At 39.6% G+C, this 22,894-nt stretch overlaps 1 protein-coding gene across 1 annotated transcript; it reads left to right on the forward strand.

Moving 5' to 3' along the window:
* Window positions 1-517: 517 nt before the first annotated feature.
* LOC104600666 (magnesium transporter, putative (DUF803)) lies at window positions 518-19,496 on the forward strand. Its single transcript, XM_010263740.3, has 9 exons — window positions 518-735; window positions 2,664-2,762; window positions 4,641-4,770; window positions 8,622-8,710; window positions 16,672-16,728; window positions 16,865-16,923; window positions 17,809-17,929; window positions 18,636-18,784; window positions 18,864-19,496. Exons 1-9 carry the CDS (start codon window positions 625-627, stop codon window positions 19,075-19,077), a joined length of 1,029 nt encoding a protein of 342 aa, XP_010262042.1. The 5' UTR covers window positions 518-624; the 3' UTR covers window positions 19,078-19,496.
* Window positions 19,497-22,894: the final 3,398 nt, after the last annotated feature.

Genomic DNA, 22,894 nt, shown 5'->3' on the forward strand with positions numbered 1-22,894 from the left:
AAAATTCCTCTTTGGCCCCTACTCGCTCAAAATTTCCCTTTGGCTTCTAACGGCCAAAGCTTTCTCATCCAGCTCCTTCTAGGAAGGAATAATTCGCAAAAGATCCTAGTATATTACCAATCACAACAATCGAATAATTCCGGGTATAGACTGTCGCAGTTTTCTAGTCGGTTCGACGTCAATACAATGTAATTGTCACACGTATGACGTATCCATCATAAACTCTACCCGTCCAGCGGAGCGTCAGGCAACCGGAGCCCAGAGGCCCAGACCCCAGAGTGTAATTGTCTAAGCATGGCTTCTGAGCGGCCCGTTCTGAAAAGTGAAAACTTTACCGAATCATCCCTAGACCGTAGCCGTGTTTTTCGTTCCCTCCACTGTATTTTTTTTTGGTCGGCATCCCTCTTCTTTTAGACCCAAAATAAAAGGAAGGAGACAAAATAAAACATTGATTAGCAAAAAAAAAAAAAAATAAATAAATAAATAAAACATTGATTCCAATAATAATATAATAATACATAAAAAAGCGCAAAAACAGGAAGAGCAGCGAAGCAAAAGAGAGGAAGAAGAAGAAAAAGAAGCAAATGCGAGATCTTTCGGGGAAGGGCTAGAGAGAGAAGAGAGATGTGGGAATCCATTTGTATGACGTTAGCGGCAACCGCTGGTAATAACATCGGCAAGGTTTTGCAGAAGAAAGGAACTGTCATTCTTCCTCCTCTCTCCTTCAAGCTTAAGGTTTGTTTTGTTTCTTTACTATTCGATTCGCTTTCATTTTTCGTCCTTCGAAGAAGCAAGGATGCTTCAGGTGTATATGATTATACTGTAATAGGGTCTTTATGTTTATTGATTTGTCTTGCATCAAAATCCTTTTTGTTTTTGTTTCATTTACATTTATCAGAATTTCGTGAAAATCCTCTGTTATTTGTCTTAGTAAGATCATTGGCATTTTGATCGATCAAGTTAGTAAAAACGATTTAATTCTGTGGTGGATATGGAGAAATGGTATGTATTAATAATATTAATAATAATAAAAAGAAATGATTAGAAGCCACCGCGGAGAGTCTACTATTTTGGTTGGCTGTTCTCTTAAAAGATGTTTGTATGGCATGATATGATGCATTTTCAAATTGCTGTAGTCAAGGATTGCTATGCTCTTCTGGAAAATCTTTTGTGGAACTTTTAGTAATCGACTAGAATCTGGAGAGGGTTGCTTACGTTTCTTTTTAAGAATGGTGAATCTGCAGAAGTCTATCATATCCATAATTTAGTTTTTTTTCACACAAACAAGTGCAATGGGTGGCGGACATACAACAATAATCAATTCATGGTCAAAATGTTGGTTTCTGCACATGACCTTAATCAGAAGATTTCATCCACATGCTATTCTTGTATCTTAGAAATTAATACATTTAATTGTAACTATTGTAGGTCCCCAACACACAATGAAATGGTTAACAAAACACTTGGAATCAATTGTAAAACCAGTTTTGAGCGTCATGTGTGACTACTCTGTTTTTGCCTTTAAAATATGCTATTATAGCGGTAAAATGAAATATTCTAGAGTCGTAGTACTCTGTTTTGCACTGCACAACCCAAGCGTGAAATGGTTTGTTCCTAATTGACTTATATTTCAATGGAACTTGGAATAACAACAACAATAAACAACAAATAACCAAGAAATATCAAAGCAACAATAAACAAACACACAACACCAATTATTAACGTGGAAAACCTCTCCAATGTGAAGAGGAAAAACCACGGGGCACTAACCTGGAAAAATCTCCACTATAACAAAGGATACCATCATCAAGAGAAAACCCTCTTGGCTCAAGCTCAAATCCTCACCAAAATGGTGGTTTGCAACAATAGAACAAGAATATATCTTCTCACCTCAAAGAGAGAACAAACACTCTTAGAAATGCTTCTTGGAGATGAATGGTAGCAGAAACCTTGCTGCGGATATGACCTTCATAGTAGCTTATTCTCACTTGAAACCCTCCAAGAAAACCCTAACTTAAAGAACCCAAGAGTCCCCCAATGTATGTGTGTAGAGAGATGAAAGGATGAGAGTATTTTGCCCTTAACCCTTCTTTTCTTTCTTGTGTCTTTTATTATTCCTTATCTTTTGCCTTGATTTTAAGTGAGTGGGCCCCACCTCATAAGGAGGGAACCCAACAGCTAACTATATATGGTAATAAGGAATCTTCAAGATTTTAACCTACAAAATTAGAAGCATAATCCCAACATCTTGAAACTGTAGCATGGGTCATGAAACTTGGATTTTGCGATTGTGGTTCTTGGTTTGTGTATTTACATGTTCCTCAAGTGGGCCATGGCCTTGTTCTTACTCTGTATACAAAGATGGTTTACTGCAAGGACAAAGCTTGGATCATTCAAATTTGTTGTCATCTTTTGTTATTGAACAAAGAGGAAATGATGTGGTAAGGAGCACCTGCTTTTTTCTTGAAACACTATCTATATTGACATATGCATTTTATCATTCTTATTGGTTCTTTGTTTTTCTCTCTGTTTAGTATTTGAATCTTAAAGTAGCTTTGTCAATCTTTATTTTTTAAACGAATATTTACTTTGTGTAAAACTGATAAAAAAAATATTTACTTTGTGTAAATATCTTGTCAATGGTCTCTGAATCATGTCTTCAGGTCATAAGGGCATATGCATTCAACAAGACATGGATTATTGGCTTTCTCATGGATATATTTGGGGCCCTTTTGATGTTGAGGGCTTTGTCTCAAGCTCCAGTAAGTTTTATTCAGCCTCATGCTTTTATCTCTTCAATGTCTCTGTGGACATCAATTGTCATCATTTACAATTCAGTTATATATCACTTCTGTTGGTTGAGAATTACTCAAGCTCAAGATGATTAAATTGGGGAAAAAGTAAAGGATACTAATCTAGGCGCATCCTATGTGAAAAAGACAGGATAACAAAAAGTGACTTCACAGGGTTATTTGGTTTTTGTTTTGGGCAGGATTATCAATAAGGGATGTGCTGAAGTCACCATCTAATTGTGAATTAATATAATATCAATGCCATAAAACATGCTTATGTGTATGCCCTTTTTTTGATAAGTAACAGAGTGCATTTCATTAAAAGACACCATGACACTCAAAAAGGTGGGCAGTAGGCCAACTTGTAGAATGCAGATCACCATTCAAGGTGTCCCACAACATACTGCTTATGTGCATGCCTTTGATAAAAGACAACGCAAAAGGCTGAAGTTTTCTCCCCTTCTTTTGACATATCTCTCTTTTTTTTTTTTGATAAAATTTTGACATATCTTTCTTTCTCATTGGGATTTATATGCTTAGCCTGTAATTTCATTTTAATCCTAGAAACATGTCTCCGAAGCAACCCATTTAATAAAATGGAAAGAGAATTTTCGAGATCACTAAACTCGTGGAGTTTCCTTGGGACTGCAAGTTGTTACTAAATACTTTTTTTTCTTTGATGAGTAACTGTTAAGTTTATTCGTTGAGTTAAAAAATGATATATGTACAAGTGTGTCACAATCCTTGAGGGCGACGTTGGCTTGTGGCCATCTCACCCATGCCCATTTACGTACATTTCTGTTACATTCCCGCAAAATAATTGTTATCTATCCACCATCTGTTTGGCCATAGAGTCATCCAGCCCATTTTCTGATCTATGGATCCATGAAAAGCAGACTTCCAGCTGCCTTTCAAGTGCATAAACTTTCTTTGATGAAAAGCTTACTTCCTGCAAATTGCTAAATTCTTATAGATCTAATAGAAGTATGTGGAGACCCTAAAAAGATGTATGTGAAATGATTCTGCAATCTTAAATAGAGTTGACTGATTTTCCTATTCTAATAACTTGGACGAGCATTAAAAGTACAGAAAAAAGACCGTGAGAGATAAAACCTCTTTACTTTTAATAACTTATTAATTAAATCTTGAGGTTATTGATCAAAAAAAGCTTGCACGAGCATTGATGCTTAAAAAACTGTATTGTTAGGTTCCCTTAGAGAAACAACTGAAAAGAGAATCTGGTACCTCCTTGGTAAGAAGGATATTTGAGTTTCCTTAAACTTTATAATTATATATATTGACATGCTACCTCTAGGACAATTTTTGTAGAACAGATAAAATGTCAATGAGTTCAGAAGCTATTGAGAATGTGGGGATGCAACTTTGCATTTCATATATTCAAGATTCAGATGTAGATACAAATGCCCATTCAGAATTTTAATGCTCTTCAATTCATCAAAATAAATAAATAAATAAGTAATGCTCTTAAAATAATTTAAACTGCTGTATATTTTAGGTTTTGTAAGGAAGATGCTGAAACAATTGTGCTGTAACTCAAGAGTATTCCAGTGGGGTCAACACCCTATAATTTGGGTGGTTGATAGTTGTATTTGTGTTTAATTATCTTTAATGAAATTATCCGTTTCCTATAAAAAAAAGATGCTGAAACAATTAAAAGAATTTCCATGGTATAAATTTTAGAAAAGGAAAGCATGCTTTCTTTGCCTGCAGTAGGTTTCTTGAAGTAGTTTTTTAGTGTTAAGACAAAGTGGAGACTGTGTGATGAATTATCTACTGTTACTTCCCTTCATGTCCTGCATGTAACTGTTAACAATGTATTTATAACAGGTATCTGTCATACAACCGGTGTCTGGCTGTGGACTTGCTATACTTTCTATCTTTTCCCACTTCTATTTAAAGGAAATCATGAATATAATTGATTGGGTTGGGATTGCCTTGGCTGGTGTTGGCACAATAGGTAATGTAAGTTAATAATGGTTTCTTTTGTTGAGTTTATTCCTACAGTACCAGCAAAATGATGTTTTAGTAAGTCTTGTACATAAATAGAATTCAAATATTATATATTCAAAATAAAAGTTAGATAATGATTTGTATGTAGGGGATGAAGTTGTTTTAATAAAGAATAAAAAACTTGATATATAATTTTGCTTTCTTAGTGAATGAAATTCCATATCTTTATCATGCTTCTTTTATCCAAGCACATAATGTCATGCTCTATGCATAAGCCTAAAATATGCTTAATAACGTTCAGTGCATCTCCGCTCGTTTCCAATTTCTCAGGAGATAAAGCTATGTGATGCAGGTCCTCCCAAATGATAATTGAACTAGTTGCTTTATGCATTGGGGTAATGGATCAAGAACTAAATTCTGGCCAGACACCTGGTGGGGGAATACCCCACTGGTTACCCTCTTTCCTCATCTATTCTAGTTAACCTCCCTTAAGGAGGTCATCAGGCCACAATCTCGAATATGTTCTCTATTGGGAAACATGGCCTTCAATGGAACCTGAACCAATGCCTTAGATGATCTCCTAGGAATTTGGAAGTAGAGGAAGTTTTAACTCTACTTGACTCTCTTAAGGAGGTCTATCTCTTCCAATATATCCCTGGTTCCACAATTTTGGCGTCACATCCTTATGATTGCTTCACCTTAAAGTTTTTTTTTTTTTGTCAATTTTTTGCCTTCTAATCCGCTTGTGATTTTCCTATTTACTGCCCAGGATATGCACTACTTTTCATTAGAAACTATAAATGCGAAGATAAATGTGTATGACAAGCTGGAACTGGAAGCCACCTTCTCATGGGTCAAAAAAATAAGCCAAAAGTGTGTCTGATACTAAGGCCAAGCAAACGGATAATGGGGGATAGCTATTCTTTGGGGTTGTAATCATGTAATATATATGGCATATGAGGCCAAATTGGTGCCTTTCTCTCCTCATATATGTGCCCTATGCTATGGCTGCGGTGAAACAGTTGAACACCTACTAATATCTTGCTTTTTTGTCTCTAGTATTTGTGATTGGTTTTCTTATCTCTTTGGTAGCAAATGGATTCCTCCTCCTAGAGTGGTAGGCTTTTTGATGCAAGCTTCTTTAGACAACCGAAGAAAGGGTGAAGAACTCTATGGAGAGTAGCAAGAGCATCCATTTTATGAGTGGTTTGGGAAGAAAGAAACAACCGGATCTTTCAAGGGAAAGAAAAGTCAAAGAAGGAATTGATTGAAATTTGAAAGCATTGCCATCAAAGTAGCACATTAGATAAAAGTAATGATAATATTTAAGGAGTGCTCAATTGATGATAGATCCAGGTGCAGTAGCCACTTCTTCAAGATCTAAACCTATAGTTTGGGAGAGTTGGGAACCTTTGAGAGGAGCTCTAAGAGATGGAGATGGAAGACTCTTAGCCCTGTGGTTAGGAAATTGTGTTTAAACTTTAGATTGGGGATGCCCAGGACCGGCTGCTAATGTGCTATTTGTAATCAGTGTTGTTTTTTGCTTTGTTGTATTTTATTTTTGCTCTGTTGTCAGTTGTGGATGGCCTCTTGGGAGGCCCAGCAATGTACACTTTTTTGGGTGTATTTTTCGTGTGCAGCCTGGTGTTTAATGAATATTTTCCCTTTGTTGCTTACCAAATAAGAAAAAATGCTGGGGTACCTCCCTCATTAATTTAACTATTCAATTCTATATGAGTTGAGAAATAAGAACTGGATTCTTTGTCTTCTCTACTTCAGGTGCTTGATGGGGTGTGGCTCGACACTTCTAAACAAGACACTTTGGTCTCCCCATCCTTCAGGTGTTTTCAGTTGTGCCTCTTTTTTCAAGTCTTTGTCTTCCCCTGCCCAACCTAGGGAACCCTTCCCTTTACAAGAAGTTTGGTGTCGACCTATTCCTCACAAAGTGGGTGCTTTTTGTTGGGAAGTCTATCATAGTGCAATTAACACTAGTGATCTGATGCAGAGGAAAAGACTTGGTTGGTGCCTTTCACCAAATTGGTGTTATTTATGTAAGTCAAATGGTGAGAATGCCTTTCATATTCTTGTTTCCTGTCCTCTTGCTAGTAGCATTTGGGATTGGTTTTTCTACCTATTTGGATGCAGGTGGGACACCCCGATGAGTTTGGAAAGATTGCTTGTGCCATCTACTTTTAGATGGCCAAAGCGAAGAGGGAGAATGATGTGGAGATGCACAAGGGCAGCAGTGCTAAGGGTACTATGGGAGGAAAGAAACTGGAAATTATTTGAAGATAAGGAAAGATGCAAGGCAGAACTGATAGAAAGTATTATGATGAAGGTGATCTCATGGGTGAAAACACTGAATTTATTTTCAAATTTTACAGTGGATGATATGATTAGGAATTGGAGGATAGTTGCTTTCTCTTCCCCGGCAAAAAAGAAGATCCTGAAAGAGTGGGTGCCCCCTGAACCAGGCTTTATCAAATTGAACTTTGATGGCAGCAGTTTTGGAAACCCATGAAGATCTGGAATTGGAGGAGTCTTAAGAAATGAAAGAGGAAATGTGTTGGGGTTGTATTCGGGTCCCATTGGAATTGGAAATTCCATTACAGATGAACTGAAGGCAATGGTATATGGGATACAAAAAGCTAAGGAGATGGGGGTGGAAAGGTTGGTTGTGGAAGGGGATTCCAAAGTTATCATCAGTTGGCTAAAACAACATGAAAGCACACCCTGGATATTCAGAAATGACATCAAGAAGATTAAAAGTCTATCCAAGGACATGCAGCTTTCAATTTGGTGGATCCATAGAGCAGCAAATGAATTTGCAGACCAGCTAGCCAAACAAGGGGTGAACAGGGATCACTGTTTCTGGGCTCAACTGTAAGAGTGAAAAATCAATTTAATAGTGGATACACTGTAGTGGGGTAGCCGAGGCTACTCATAAACTGTAACCCCTGTAATTTCTTTTCATTAATGAAATTTCTTTTTACTGATAAAAAAGAGAGGTTTTAAAATAAGTAGGACTAAAACAAAGTATATGACTTGTAAATTTAGTAATAATAGGAGTGTAAATCAGGATAAACTCGGGACTGGAAAGCAAGAGATAATTTCAATGTGAGCATTTCCAGTACCTTGGTTCAATAGTTCATAACAAGGGAGAGATTGAGGAGGATGCCACCCAGAGAATTAGAGCAGGGTGGGCAAAATGGAGGGCTGCATCTGACTTTTGTGTGATAGGCCACTTAGATTGAAAGGGTAATTCTATAAAACGGTTGTAAGGCCAGCTATGTTGTATGGAGAAGAGTTTTGGGCATTCAAGAAACAACATGTTCAGAAAATGAGTGTAGCAGAAATGTGAACTTTAAGATGGATGAGTGGAAAAACTAGAAAGGATAGGACCATAGAAACCTGAATTACTCCAATAAGTGATAAAATGAGAGAGAGAGAGAGCGAGCGAGAGAGAGAGAGAGAGAGAGAGTAGGCCAAGATGGTTTGATCACATGCATAGAAGGTCACCAACAGCTCCAGTTAGAAGAAGTGATTTGTTACAAGTGGAAGGGGCTAGAAGAGCTAAGGTAGACCAAGAAGGATATGGGTAGAAGTAGTGAGAAATGATTTAAGCACTAATAATTTAACAGTGGATATTGTTTTAAATAAATTGATTGGCGAAACAGGATTCATGTACCCAACCCCATATAGTTAGAATAAGGCTTGGATGATGATGAATTCTATATGAGTTGAGACTGAGAGCTGTTTTCTTTCTGAGTTTGAAGCTTGTTGTATTGTTTATGATTTTATAAAGGCTATAACAAGTGCGTCTCTGTTTTTTGTTTTTTGTTTTGTTTTCTTTTGCAGGAGTAGGTGTTGGAGGGGAAGAGCAAGAGGCGTCTGCAATATCTATACTCCATCTACCTTATCTGCTTGTCATTGTTGCCATCATGTTTGTAGGTATCTTTTCCTTGGCTCCATGAAATCTGAGAATGTATACATACCCCATATATGTATATATGCATGTATATACTTGAGGACTGTTTGATAGCAGATGAAGTGGCTGAACTAAATGGCTTATTACTATTTCTTTTAGTGAACAAGTAATTAAGTAGGTTGTGAGTTCCTTAATAGTTGAATGTCATGTTGGGTTGATTATTATAATTCTAGATATTTTATTATGTTACTATTTTATCCACAATGTTTTTGGGCTGAAAGTTAAGTGAATAAAAGGTGAGGAGATAAACATGGGGTGGCCTTTTGCACCCCATAATAAGTTGCCAAGTGGAAGGTGGAATGGACGAGGGCAGGTTCAGAGTAGTAGGAAGGTGGAGGTCTGAGGTGTCGATCGAAGCCAAGACCTTCAAAATCGAAGAGGAAAGGATCAAAGGTGAGGATGTTTTGAAAATCAGAGAGAATAACAGGGCGACTGTGTTGGTGTCAAAGGAGGTCTTAGTCTGGTTGAAAGGTTTCATAGATGGGGCTATCAACTCTGGTAAGGTGATTGGATGGACAAATTCTTTGGCTGTACCAGGTAAGAAATTTGTAACAGAATTGAAAAGAAACAGAAAGGGTTGGTTTATCTCTGTGGTGGAGTTTTTTGGAACAAGAGGAAAGCAACTACTGTGTGTGCCAGAAGGGAGGCTACGGAAAGGGTGGATGGATTTTGTGAAGGTGCTACAGTATTTTCTTGTAGCCTTGGAAGTGAAGAGAGCAGAGGGGGTGAAGAGAACTGGCCAAATTTCCAAAGACCAGGGTAAAAATGCTCAGGAAGGGGCAGTTTTGTTGAGTTCCTCTGGGAGCGTAGAAGTGCAAGGCACTCCGACTGAAGTGGTGGTTGCTTGCGCGTCTAGTCCTCGAAGATTATTGGTAAGAGCAAGGAAGGATGAGTGGAAGAAAAGAAGGGTTTTAGTGGCCGATAGAGGAGTGACAGACTGGAGAAGGGTTCTGTGTACAGTGGTAGGGGAGTTAGGATCTGGGAGTGAAGCTTTGTTGTTCCCTTTTGCAGAGACGAAAGCTGTGCTTGATGTAGGCGACTGGGAGCTAAGTTTTAAAGCAGTAGTGGTGGATGGAGTTCTGATACAGGTTCAGAATTGGAGTCCATTTTGCAATGAAGTCGAAGTCCAAGATGGTTGTGTCTGGCTGAAGCTTGTAGGCCTTCCATTTCACCTTTGGCGGAACTCTGATCTTGAACACATTGTGCATTGTCTGGGAGGTATCTTGATGAAAGCTGATAAACGTTTTCTGGGTGCCATGGAGTTACAGGTTGCTGGTGTAAGGCACGAGAACTTGCCGAGGGTCATTGAAATATGCTCGGATGATGCCTAGTACAAGGTGTGGGTGGCCTCTGAAATTGAATGGTCGTGGTGGGGAGGTGTTCCTAAGGTAGAAGATGATGAGCGGGCGGGGTGGTGGACACGTGGAGGGCGTTTGTTGGGAGTCAAAAAGGTGGAGCAGACGCAAGGTTTTTTTGGGGTTACTGAGCCGGTTGGGGAAAACCAAATGACAAGAAATCCCATTAAGGAAAAATTTTCAAATAGGTTTGAATTAAGCAAGTCAATGGCGGGATTCTCTTCATTTGCTGACGTGGCGAAAGGGCAGGGTGGGTTGGGGAGCCGTTGAAGGTGGCGGGTGGGTCGGGCGGGGTGAAGGTTGAGCCGGGACAGATTTGGAAGGGCCCACGTGACAAATTAAAAGGTCACGCGGGCGGGTCGGGTGGGCATAATACCGAAAGACCCATGTGATAACTTAAGTCGTCACGTGGGTCGGGGCAAAGGGGCTTCTCTTGGGGCGCTGATAGACAATGCTAATGGTCTATCATCGTCCCAAGTCGTGAGAAAGGGGGGGGGGCTTGTGCGCAGCGGCGGAAGCTGGAGAAGAAATCGGTGCTGCAGTGGGTTTCCCGGCGATGTTTGGAGGAGCTTAGCCAACGGCGACGCTCCTCAAAAAAGCCGAATCCAAGATTCGATAGGGACAGAACTGAAGAGAAGGAAGTGAAGGATGAAGGATGGGCACAGTGCAATGAAGGAGATGAAGAAGCGGAGGACCTTTCTGTTGATGGTACTAGCGTGGGCAGTGTAAACGACGAAGATAGTTGTGCTGGTGGTGACGTGGATGGGTGGAATATTGCTAGCTTATTTTAGGGTGTAGGTTGCAATCGGGTCAACTCATTTCCAAGATTACAGAGTGTGCAAGGATTATCAAAAGGGGTAAACCGAGAGAACAGGAAGCTGAGCAGGAACACACCATCTAGGGGTGAACCAGGGATAGAGGGGAAAGATCACCAGGTTGGCCAAAGGACAGAAACACTTCCCAACCAACCAAGGGAGACAGATGTTTACCAACCTCTGGAACTTGAGAGGGAGGCCGGGAGCAATCCTTTTCTAGCCTGTCCACCAATCCCAGGTAACCTAGTGAGTTCAGTTTGTGCTACTAATGTGTCTCCTGTGTCTTTGGTTCCAGATTCCGTTTCTGTTCCATGTCCTGTAGCCCATGAGTATGCAGCCGTGCTAGAAGGCGGGCTCTCCGAGGAGGGGGAGAAGGGGATGAAGGAAAGTGGGAAGGTGAGGGAAGGAAGGTTTAGGAGTGAAAAAGTGTTCAAGGAAGTGGAAGGAAAATTGATTTGGAGGAGGGAAGGTGAGGAAGGAAGAGGGGAGGGGCTAGTGGAGAGGAGGGAAAGGTTTGAGGGTAGAGATGGAGGGAAAGGAACAGGGAAGGAGGGAAGTAATAGGAGAGGGAGGTTGGATGGAGAGGAAAGAACAAAGGTGGGACCAGGGGAGAGGAAGAACGGGCAAATGGGTAGAGATGGAGGGGTTTCTGTAGGAAGGGTAGGGGTGGAGGACTCGGTGAGAGAAGACTTGCTAGCTGAATTTATAGAGAAGTTGGGTTGTAGGTTGGAAGATTTGAATGTGTTGAAAGAAAGTTTACAGAAGAGGAAGAAGGAGATCAGAACAAAGAAGAGGAGATTGAGTGAAGTAGAGAGATTGAAGTGAGATGTAGGAGACAACAATCTCGGGGTAAAAGGAGATAGGAGGAAAGGGGGAAAGTAGTGGAAGGTGGCAAGGGGTTTAAACAAGAAGTGGAATGAAGATCTTCAATTGGAATGTGAGGGGAATTGGGAGTGCAAGGAAGAGAGCGACAATAAAAGAGGTAATAAAACGGTTTGACCCAGACATTGTGTTGTTGCAAGAGTCTAAGAGAATGGAGTTTAATAACAATTGGGCACAGAGTGTTTGGAAAGCCAGGGGGTCAGTTGGGTGGCTGCTCCCTCTTGGGGTGCATCTGGGGGGATTGTAACAATGTGGAAGAGGGATGTGGTTGAAGGCCTGGAGGAGTTGATCGGAAAGTTCTCGGTTTCTATGAAGTTTAAGCAACTTGAGGGTGATTTTACATGGGTTCTCACAAATGTTTACGAACCGAATGACTACAAAAAGAGAAAGGAGTTGTGGGAGGAATTGGCGGATGTTAGAGGGTTGTGGGATGGGCCCTGGTGCATGGGTGGGGACTTCAATGTGATTAGATTCTCGGAGGAATCCAATAAAGTTAACCAGAGAGTGACAAAAAGCATGAGGAAGTTTAACAGCTTTGTGGATGACTTTGAGCTTAAAGAGATCCCCCTAGCTCATAAGACATTTACTTCAAATCTCCAATCTAGACCCATTTGATCTAAATTGGATAGGTTCATGTTCTCTTTGGATTGGGAAGTCCATTGGGGAACCTTGGCTTCTAGAGCTCTTCCAAGGGTGACCTTCGATCATTGGCCCATAGTGTTATGTAAGGAGGAAAGAAGGCGTGGAGGTCCTACCCCCTTTAGATTTGAAAATATGTGGTTACTCCACCCAGGGTTTAACAACAAAGTGAGGGAGTGGTGGTTTGAGTGTAACCCATTGGTGGAATGGGAGGGGATGAAATTCCATAAGAAACTTCAATTTTTGAAAGCAAAAATCAAGGAGTGGAATTTGGTGGAGTTTGGGAGGATAGAAAAAAGAAAGGGAGATCTGCTGGATAAGATTGAAAGCCTTGACTCTAAAGAAGAAAGGGGAGAACTTGGATAAGAAGACATTGAGCTCAGGAGAGATTTAAGAAGACAGCTAGAGGATTGCCTGCACAAGGAGGAAATTAGCTGGAGGCAAAAATCTCGGTGTAAATGGGTGCAAGAGGAGGATAGAAACACTAGGTTTTTCCACTCTCTAGCAGAAGGCAGGAGAAGGAAGAACCTGATCTCCAAATTGGTAGTAGATGGAGTTGAGCTAGTGCATCAAGAGGAGATTGTCGGGGCTTGTGTGGAGCACTTCAAATCTATCCTAAGAAGGCCTGTGTGTAAAAGGGTGTGGGTAGAAGGTTTGGACTGGCCGGATGTAGGGGTGGAGAACAGGAGAAGGTTGGAGAGAAGCTTTAGTTTAGAAGAGATCAAGGAGGCTGCATTTTCTATGGATAGAACAAAAGCCCCAGGGCCGGATGGGTTAACTATGGGTTTTTATCAGGACTGTTGGGACATTTTGAAAGATGATCTTTTGCAGGTATTTGAGGAGTTTTACAGGAGAGGAATTGTCAATCCGGGTGTGAATTCCACATTTATAGCCTTAATTCCAAAAAAGAAAAATGCTTCCCACCCGAAGGATTTTAGGCCAATTAGCTTGGTTAATAGCTTGTATAAGATCATTGCAAAAGTGTTGTCTTTAAGGCTGAAGAAGGTTTTGCCAGATATTGTTGCACACTACCAAGGAGCTTTTGTGAGTGGAAGACAAATCACTGATCAGATTTTAATTGCTAATGAGAGTGTGGAGAACTTTAAGAGGGATAAGAAGAAGGGAGTGGTTTGTAAGTTGGACTTGGAAAAGGCTTATGACTTGGTGGACTGGGAACTTTTGAGGAAAGTTTTGACTAAATTCGGGTTCGGGGCTAGATGGTGTAAGTGGATCATGGGTTGTGTTCGGAATTGTCATTACTCAGTGCTAGTGAATGGGACAGTGGTAGACTTCTTTCCAGCCAGTAGGGGTATAAGACAAGGAGACCCCCTTTCTCCTTTCTTGTTCATTCTAATTGCGGAGGTTTTGGGGAAATTGATTCACAAAGCAGATTCTAGGGGGCTCATTAGAGGCTAGAGAGTTGGGAGGGCGGAAACCCCTCTTACTCACTTGCAATTTGCTGATGACACGATTCTGTTTTGTGAAGGCGGTAATGTGAGCTTTGTTAGGAATTTGAAGTCGGTGATACAACTGTTTGAGCAAATATCCAACTTGAAAGTTAACCTTGGGAAAAGTTGTGTTGTGGGGGTGAATTTGGATGAGGGAGAGTGCTGAAGTATTGGGGTGTGAAGTCTCGGGTTGGCCTTTGAACTACTTAGGGTTGCCTTTAGGGGATAATCCCATGAGAGAGAGCTTTTGGAACCCGGTGGTGGAAAGGTTCGAAAAAAGACTGGTGTCATGGAAAAAGAACTACCTCTCTCTTGGTGGGAGAATTACTCTTATTAAGGCCATGCTTGCTAATTTACCTATCTTTTTCCTGTCGGTGTTTAAAATCCCAGTGAAGGTTACTAATAGATTGGAGAAGTTAATGAGAGATTTCCTGTGGGAACCGGGAGAGGAAAAGAGGGATCATAGAGTGAGCTGGGAGATAGTTTGTAGGAGTAAGACATGTGGTGGCTTGGGGCTTGGGAATATTAGGAGAAGGAATATGACTCTGTTGGGAAAGTGGTTATGGAGATTCCCAGTGGAGAAGGAGAAGCTTTGGGCTAGAATAGTGGCAAGTATTCATGGGCTGGAGCATAATGGATGGGACGCTGGAATCAGAGCTATGACCACAAGCAATTCTCCTTGGAAAGCCATTCATGACCTACTTCCAGTTTTCTCCCCTAATATCAGGTATGATTTGAATTCCAGTAACTCCATAAAATTAACAAACCTGGGTGGGGAGTGCCCCTCTAAAGGATCAATTTCCTTCTTTGTTTGCTCTTTCTGATTTGAAAAATGAGCCAATCTCGTCTTTTACCACCCCGTCCTCTTCCATTTCTGGGATTGGGTGGAACTTGGGTCTAAGAAGGGATTTGAGGGACTCAGACTTTGACACTATTTTGAGCCTTATTGCAATTCTTGATAACGTTGTCTTAGACCCCACTAGGGTGGACTTTAGAATTTGGACACCTTCTCCCAATGGCATTTTTACTTGCGCTTCTTTCTTCAAAGTCTTAAGTCGGTCCACCAGTCCTACCTTCCCTCCTTTTCCTGTTGATGAGGTTTGGTGTAGAGCAATACCTCCTAGGGTTGGTAGTTTTTGTTGGGAAGCCTATCTGGAAAGAATCAACACTGGTGATTTACTCCAAAAGAAGAGACCCAATACTTGTTTGTCACCTCAGTGGTGTGTTCTCTGTAAAGCGGATGGGGAGACTGGTTTTCACCTACTGGTGTCTTGCCATTTTGCGAGGTCAATTTGGGAATGGGCTTTGTCCCTATTTGGTTGTTGCTGGAACCCCCCATCAGACTTGCAAGGCCTTTTTTCCCCTTCTTTTTTCAGGTGGCGGATAAAAAGGGGAAGGACAATGTGGAGAGGACTAAGGGCTGCAGTATGTTGGACACTTTGGGAAGAAAGAAACTCCAGGATATTCTCAGAAGCTCAGAGAGGAGTAGCAGATCTGAGGGCTATCATTCATATTAGGGCGGTACAGTGGCTGAAATCATTGGAGCTTTTCACAGATTACACTGTGGATGACATGTTGAGGAAGTGGGGTGAAATTGCAAGTTGCACACAAACTAAGTCAGTAATGAGTGTGGCTTGGACCCCTCCACCTAGTGGATTCGTGAAACTAAACTTTGATGGGTGTAGCAGGGGAAATCCGGGACAATCGGGGATTGGGGGTGTTTTTAGGGATGGAAATGGGGTCATTTCTGCCATGTTCTCAGGCCCAATTGGAGTGGGTGACTCCCTTAGAGCTGAGATCTTTGCAGTTATGGAAGGAGTCCAAAAAGCTAAGGAGTTGAACATCAGGAAACTCTTAATTGAAGGGGATTCAGAGGTGGTGATAGGGTGGTTGCTTAAAGATCACAATGGCTTATGGAAGTACAATAATGAGAGGAGGAAATTCAAGTGGCTGGTGCGGGAGATGGAAGTTAAGATACGTTGGGTTAAAAGATCGGCTAATTCCCTAGCTGACGGTTTAGCTAAACAAGGGGCAGAAAGGGATTCACTTTTTTGGGCCAAGCTGTAACTTTAGTGTGTTTTCTTTCTTTTCTCTTTCTTTTTTCCTTTTCTTGAGGTTCTTTGTTGCTCTTGGAAGATAAGCGTGTTTGTCTTCCTTTTGTAAATCTTCTATTGATGAATTAATGAAAGTGTTATTGATCAAAAAAAAAAAAGTTGCCAAGTGGAAGATTGTTGGATCATTTTTTTGAGACAGCCAGAGTAGAAGAACTGGTACTGTGTTTGTGTATGTGTGAGGAAGAAAGTTCTCTAATCAGATCAACAAGGGGATCTCTCTAGACAAACATCTATTTCTTTTATGTGCAGGAACATGTTTCTGATCCAGGTTGCACTTGGATGGGAGAATTCTTTGGATTGCCTATGTGTTCATTTCTGGTGTTAATATCAGATTTATATGACATTTATTGGAATTCCTCACAAACTTAAACCTTTTTTTAGTTAGACTATGCTTATTGATAACAGCTTATTTGGCAAACATGTCAAGGATTTTTGTCCTCAAGTTATCCCCACTAGTAAAGAGTGGAGAGAGGAACAGGGGGGCGAAAATAAGTATGTGTTATATATAAGTTAAATCCTTGCCACATTTTATAATACATATACTGATTATACATATTTGTGGGGGATGGTAGTAATTTCATAACTTGATAAACTCAGGTTTTGGGTGAAAATCTTTTATGTCTTACTACACACACATTTAAAATCTCTGGAGTCTTTTGGGCTACAGGTCCTTCTTAATGGATGGCTTCGCATCTACAAGCGCCAAAGAAGAGAACAAGAGTTGGTAAGCTTTCCTTTTTCTATGATGGCGCCGTGTTAGCCATACAATTTTGTAGGTTTATTTTTTATGTTACTTTGTAGGATTATGATCTATGCCAGTTCTACTTTTCATTTTGTAACATGCTGTCTATGCCTTACAGATGCAATCGGAAGTTGTTGAGGAGGTTATATTTGGCTTGGAATCAGGCATTTTATTTGGGTGCTGCATCATGTCCCTCCCTTTCTTATATTACTTGGGTTTGTTAGGATTTTCTGGATTCCAGGAAATGACATATTTTGAAAATATAAGCTCACCCCTATGCTGTCTTTTAATTTCTCTTCAGATGCAGCATTTGATGTATTATATGCTAAAGGAAGGTGATATAATATTGGAATTGGTTAACATCTTAGGGAGATCCAGCTAAACATGTTTCTTTAACTTCTTTCTTTTCTAACCAAGGATTATCCTACGCAATAGCTATCTTTACAAGTCTTTGCCTTCTTTTCTGATCCAGATAAGGGATTCGTTGGAAGAACATCTATTAAGAAATGTATTTGATGGAAAAGAACTTTTAAAAACTAAAGGATTATATTATAGACTCTACTCACTTTATTGTGTCACAATAAAGATTAGTCTGCAGAAAGTGAAATGCATGAAATTCATTTACAGTCTAATTTTCAGCTGTCCTCTCTCACACAAAGGCTAATGCTCCATTTTAGTAGGACAATGGGATTGTTTTTTATTCTTTTTCTGGAGCATCTGTAAAAGACAGCAAGAAGAATGAGTGGACTGAACTCGATGCTTGTTCTGACGTTCTTTAGTTTTGGGAATAAATTTATAGTGTTGTTGGAATCCTTTATACAACTGCACTATAGCCCTTTGTTATACAACTTGCCATTTTAGATGTTGGCAAATTAAGTGATTCCAACCAAACGAATTGATGCCCTTTGCTACTGAAAACAAACGAGTTCTGGTGAGGGCAGAAACCAGGAGGTGTGATGTTCTTGTTGAATTTGTACATATATCGGAATGGAATCCTTAGTTCTTTCATAATTTTGTCTCTCCAAAAAGACATAATACTAATGTATTCAAATCTTACTGCAGGATTTCATCTGTGATATCGAAGATGGGATTTGTATTTCTAGAGCAAGGATTCTCCAAGATGTTGGTTCCTGTGTGCATTTTAGTCAGTATATGCTGTAGTGGTACAGGATTTGTTTACCAGGTATTCTGGATGCTTTTGTTTAGTATGCTTTTCTTTTTATGTCTTTTGTTCTATGTGCTTTTCATTTTCTTTTCCTTTTCTTTTAATTGAGTCTGCAATTTACTTAAAAACGTTTAAGAAAGAGAGAACTGGTGGGACTGTCCCTCAGCATGCTTTGGAATTGTTTCAAACCTGATTTTGAGCCTCTAACTTCCTCATTTTTTGAGTTCTGCAATTTTCCATTTTCTTTTGTTTAATTGCTTTTACATTACTTGATGAGATCTCTATCATTTACCCACTTGAATGTTCTCATGAAATTTCAATGAAATCTTTGTCAAAAAAAAAAGTAGAAGAATTTTGATAAAAAAAAGTAGATGCCATAAATTTAAGTTTAATTTCACTTGATAGATGCCATAAAGTAGGATTATAGCCTAATTTCACTTGATAAATCTTACTCAGAGTTTTGATCTATTACGTCTGTTTGTATTATTACTACAAAGTGAAGTGACCCTTGTATCAATGATGCTTTTGTCTCTAGTGTTCCATTAACCTTAGTCCCCACAAGTAAAACACAAAAGAAATAATCGTAAAAGAGTTGCCAATGCATCCACATATCCCCCCATTCTTTCTCATTTCTAATGCTTCAATTACGTATCTCTTTCTTTCTTTCCAGTTTGATTTAGTAATGCGATAATGACATTATTATTATAACTATGCTTGTGAACAGACACGAGGTTTAAAGCATGGAAGAGCAATTGTGGTGTCTACATGTGCTGCTATGGCATCAATAGTGACTGGTGTTCTTGCTGGTATGCTTGCTTTGGGCGAACAATTGCCTTCAGCTCCAATGGCTCGGCTTTCACTCCTGCTTGGATGGTAACCTGAAGCCTTCACCCACTTATCATGCCTTTACTTTTAGTGATATTGCGATTTACATGGAAACGTTCTACCACAGGCTACTCATCATTGTTGGTGTGGTTCTTCTTGTGAGTTCAACACGGCTGGTTCAGTACTTTCCATGGCCATTTCGACGTTTTCTGCATAATGGTCTTGACAGAAGCAACAGTCGGCGAGCGGGCACACTTCGTGTAAGGGACTCAAACCCGAGTGCTGTCATCCAGGCAACAACATTGCATCATTTGATATCTCCGGTAAAGGAGAAGGCCTAACTGAAGAGTAGAGATCAAGTTGTCCCTGTGCTGCTTCTCTTTTCTTGCCGATCCATTGTTCATACATGGTTAATGGGTCCTGATGACATGCGTGTGTACTGTATAGCAGTCTGCCTACAAGGTTTTTTGGGTTGGGTGAGCTTTGGGCGGGGTGAAGCATGATTTTTTTTTTTTTTGGATCATTCCTTAAATGGAACATCATTATTTTAACAGCAGTGTGAGCATAGAGAAAGGCTTTTGGCTTCTGCATGGAGGTTAGGCAGTGTTTGGATAAGCATTGGCTTTTGAATTCTGTTTTTCTTCTTCTTTGGACTTTTGGCTATTGAACCCGCTTGGTAAGTTTTGCTTCCAAGGCATGCTTTTCCGAGTAGAAGCAAAGAATGGGTGTTTGGTAGCACCAATCTATACGACTTTTATGGACACATGGCGTTACTATTATTGGCTACAATAAAACTGTCAAACTGTAGTATCTGTGCCTATTAATCCCTATTAATTACCATAAAAAATTGATAGTTTACCTGTTTAGGCGATATTTAATCCACAAATAACAAAAAAAAAACACTAATGGATGTGCCTCACTACATAATCATTGTCAGAACTCTTAGAAGCAATAATAAACCTTGCAAATTAATAACCTAACAACAATGCAACATGATATGTTACAACCACCACATGTTCATATCATTTATGGTTTAATTAATAAGTTATTAATCATTTTGAGGGCACCTCTCAGTGATTGTATAGGTCTATTGAATAAAACACATAATGTTCAATTGTTTTAAAGATATAATTTTTATGAAGAGATGAGTTTGAGATCTTCATCTCTCATATGGGACACTACAAAAACAATCTGTAGGCAGCCAGCATACAAAGCCATATTACATATGGTGTAGATATTCTTCATTTTCATCCTGCAATAACATGTTCCAACAACCAGGATATCCGTAGTTTGAATATCAATAACAGTCACTGAATTGGTCCATTAACAGGTAAATAGATCGAAATAATAGTCAGTTTATTTTGCTTTCGATCGGTATGAAAATCCAAATGATAGAGACACTGAACATGCATAGATCAAAGGGATTTAGAGTCACGGGTTTAAGTTGCCATTCCTGCGAGGAGGATTCCATACACCAGACCTATGGAAAATGGGAGGTTAGGAGGGTTTGGTCAATTAAGAAGAAGAACAAAAGAGGAAGAAGGATGGGAGATTTTACCGTTGTTTTGGCTAGGGCATGGAGATGCAGAGAGTCGAGAGGGTCAAGAGCCTTGGTCCAAAGTCCATTCTAATGACTTTGGGATTTCGGCCTCTAATGGGCTTTTGCTTTCTAGAAGCATGCATTACCAAATACCAACCAAACAAAATTTCTTTTTCTTTTTTTGCTTTTGGATTTTCGGTCTGGAAGTCCAAAAGTCTAAAAGAAAAATTTGTCCAAACACTGCTTTAGTTTTACATCCCAGTTCCCAGCCAAATTTTGTTTTTTGGGCCTATAAAGATTCGTCGTAGGGTATTTGTGATTTGTGAATAGGTATACAATTAATTGTTGGGGTAATCTTTTTTTTTTTTTTTCTTTTCTTTTTTTGATAAAGGTTATTAACTGAGATTTTTAAGAGTTAACTGAGAAAAATTGACAAAGTAACAAGGCCTTAGGAGGCAGAAACAGAATCAGAAAACATAATATCTCTATGGGATCCAGATTTGGCTAAATTGTCAGCTACGGTGTTTAATTCCCTAAAAATCCAAACCAACTTCACATTCAGAGAATTCAGAATATCTCTAGCTTCAGTCAGAGATGAGCAAGCCTCCAAGGCCCTCCGACCTCCGTCTTCTGCCTTAGCCAATTTATGGTATTAGCTGAATCACCTTCGTAATCATAATTCCATGGGATAACGTAGGCAAGTAATTGCAACAATTAACACGTCTTTTACATTGTAATTAAGGTTGAGATCAGGTCATTAGCTCAGTAGCCGCGGGTACAACTGTGCTCTTTGTACATGTGAAGCTGGCATGTGGCTCGATTAGATTAACACGGTATCCACTTCGGTTTGATGCTTGGATCAGAATATATGCAAATCTCGTTTAACCTTGGAATTGAGATGGGGTGAGTAGTCTTTACTCATTCGTCATTTTAAGTATTGTGGGGAATCAAGAGTGGGAAAGGAACTCAAATCCAATTCCGCTCCCGGAACCCAAATGCAGTAAACATAAGCCTAAGATGATCAAAAAATATTAATTTGAAGAAAGGATGAAAATTGCAGGAAGGTTACTATTTAAAAATTAAGACTAGACACCCTATTTATTCTTTTTTCTTTCTTGCCGTTTTGGTTCTACCTCATCTATTATCCAGCTTGGAAGAAACCATTTTCTTGGATAAAATAACAAAAATAAAATTTGGAATTCCATCAACTCTTTCAAGTTGTATTTATTTCGTGGCTAAATCTATGGTGCATCAACTGCACGGTGCAGCAAAGAATGTGAACCAGTGATAAAATGACAAGTCATGGATAAATATACCTTATAATATAAAATGTGAATAGATTATTTGGTATTTTAATGTGATTGGTTGAAATCTTGATTTAATGTACATGAAATATTAATGAATGCATCGTACTGCTTTAATTGGGAAAAAGATAAGTTTTCTTTCTTGTTCTTCAGGTTCTCAGCCTATGTATCATTACTATTCAATAAAGCGCTGATTATGATTTAAGAAATCCCATCAGAATGGGAAGGGGAAGGAGAAAACCGAAAAGGAGATTTAGCACTAGATGAACCTAAATTCATTCTCGTGAGAGACAATGGAAATAGAAGATAATGATGGAACTGAAACTCCAAAAGATTAACAATGGAAAGTGAAGAGACAATGAAGATATTGCCAATGCCAACGACGACTATAGTGAAAAATTAGTAGTTTTAAGTATAATGACAAACATTAAAATCAAAGTAAACTAGTTCAAACAATAACCCACATGACCAGATATATGAAACCATGACTGAGAGGAGATGGACAACATCTTCAATTTGTACTCTGCACTGATAAACGGTGAACGGTTGCTTTCGTGTCTGGTACAAGGGACCCAGGAACAGAAGCACAGCTATCTCTAATCTTCACCTTTAATTTTGGCCTTAAAATTACTAGAAACTAGAAAGAAAGGCCCCACAGCCCATTATAGCTTGGACATGAACATGATAAATACCTATTGGCAGGTCTAGGTAACAACTCATCAATACTTGTACACAAAGGGCGAATACTAGAAAATGCAAGCACACATTCCTCTTAGTGGGTGTCAATCAGTTGACACCTTCACATAAGGCCAACTTTTCCTATAAAAGCAATGAGCATCAACTGAAATTCCCAAAGGTGACAGGTCATGAGGCCCAGGTTTTCGACAATAGGCTATTTCTACTTGGTACTAGTACCAAGTGCACCCACAATCTTAAAAAAAGCAGAAACTGATGTTTGCGTTGTACCATTTGTTACTGAAATCATCATCCTTAGCCCCTGCTTCTGCAATTTGCAAACTGAGTGGTTAGTTGGGTCACCCCTGGTCCTTAAAAATTATCAATCTGAGTTGTGCCCGAGTCTCACCTAAAGTATCACAGTTGACCTCTGTGGCAGCACCTAAAACCTTAGAAATTGAAAGTTGGAAACTAATTAAGCAAAGACAAATTGCAGAGGAGGGGACATCTCAGTATCTCACCATATACTGTAAGGTTCTACTCTTCCCTTCATCAGTGACTACACCCACTAATTGAATTCCTTTCTTTGTACAAGAGTGCAATTACAAGCAACAAATAGAGCAAAGGGTCACAGATGAA

This window comes from Nelumbo nucifera, chromosome 8 (assembly GCF_055504915.1).
Source record: "Nelumbo nucifera cultivar China Antique chromosome 8, China Antique-T2T, whole genome shotgun sequence".
Lineage (NCBI taxonomy): Eukaryota > Viridiplantae > Streptophyta > Magnoliopsida > Proteales > Nelumbonaceae > Nelumbo > Nelumbo nucifera.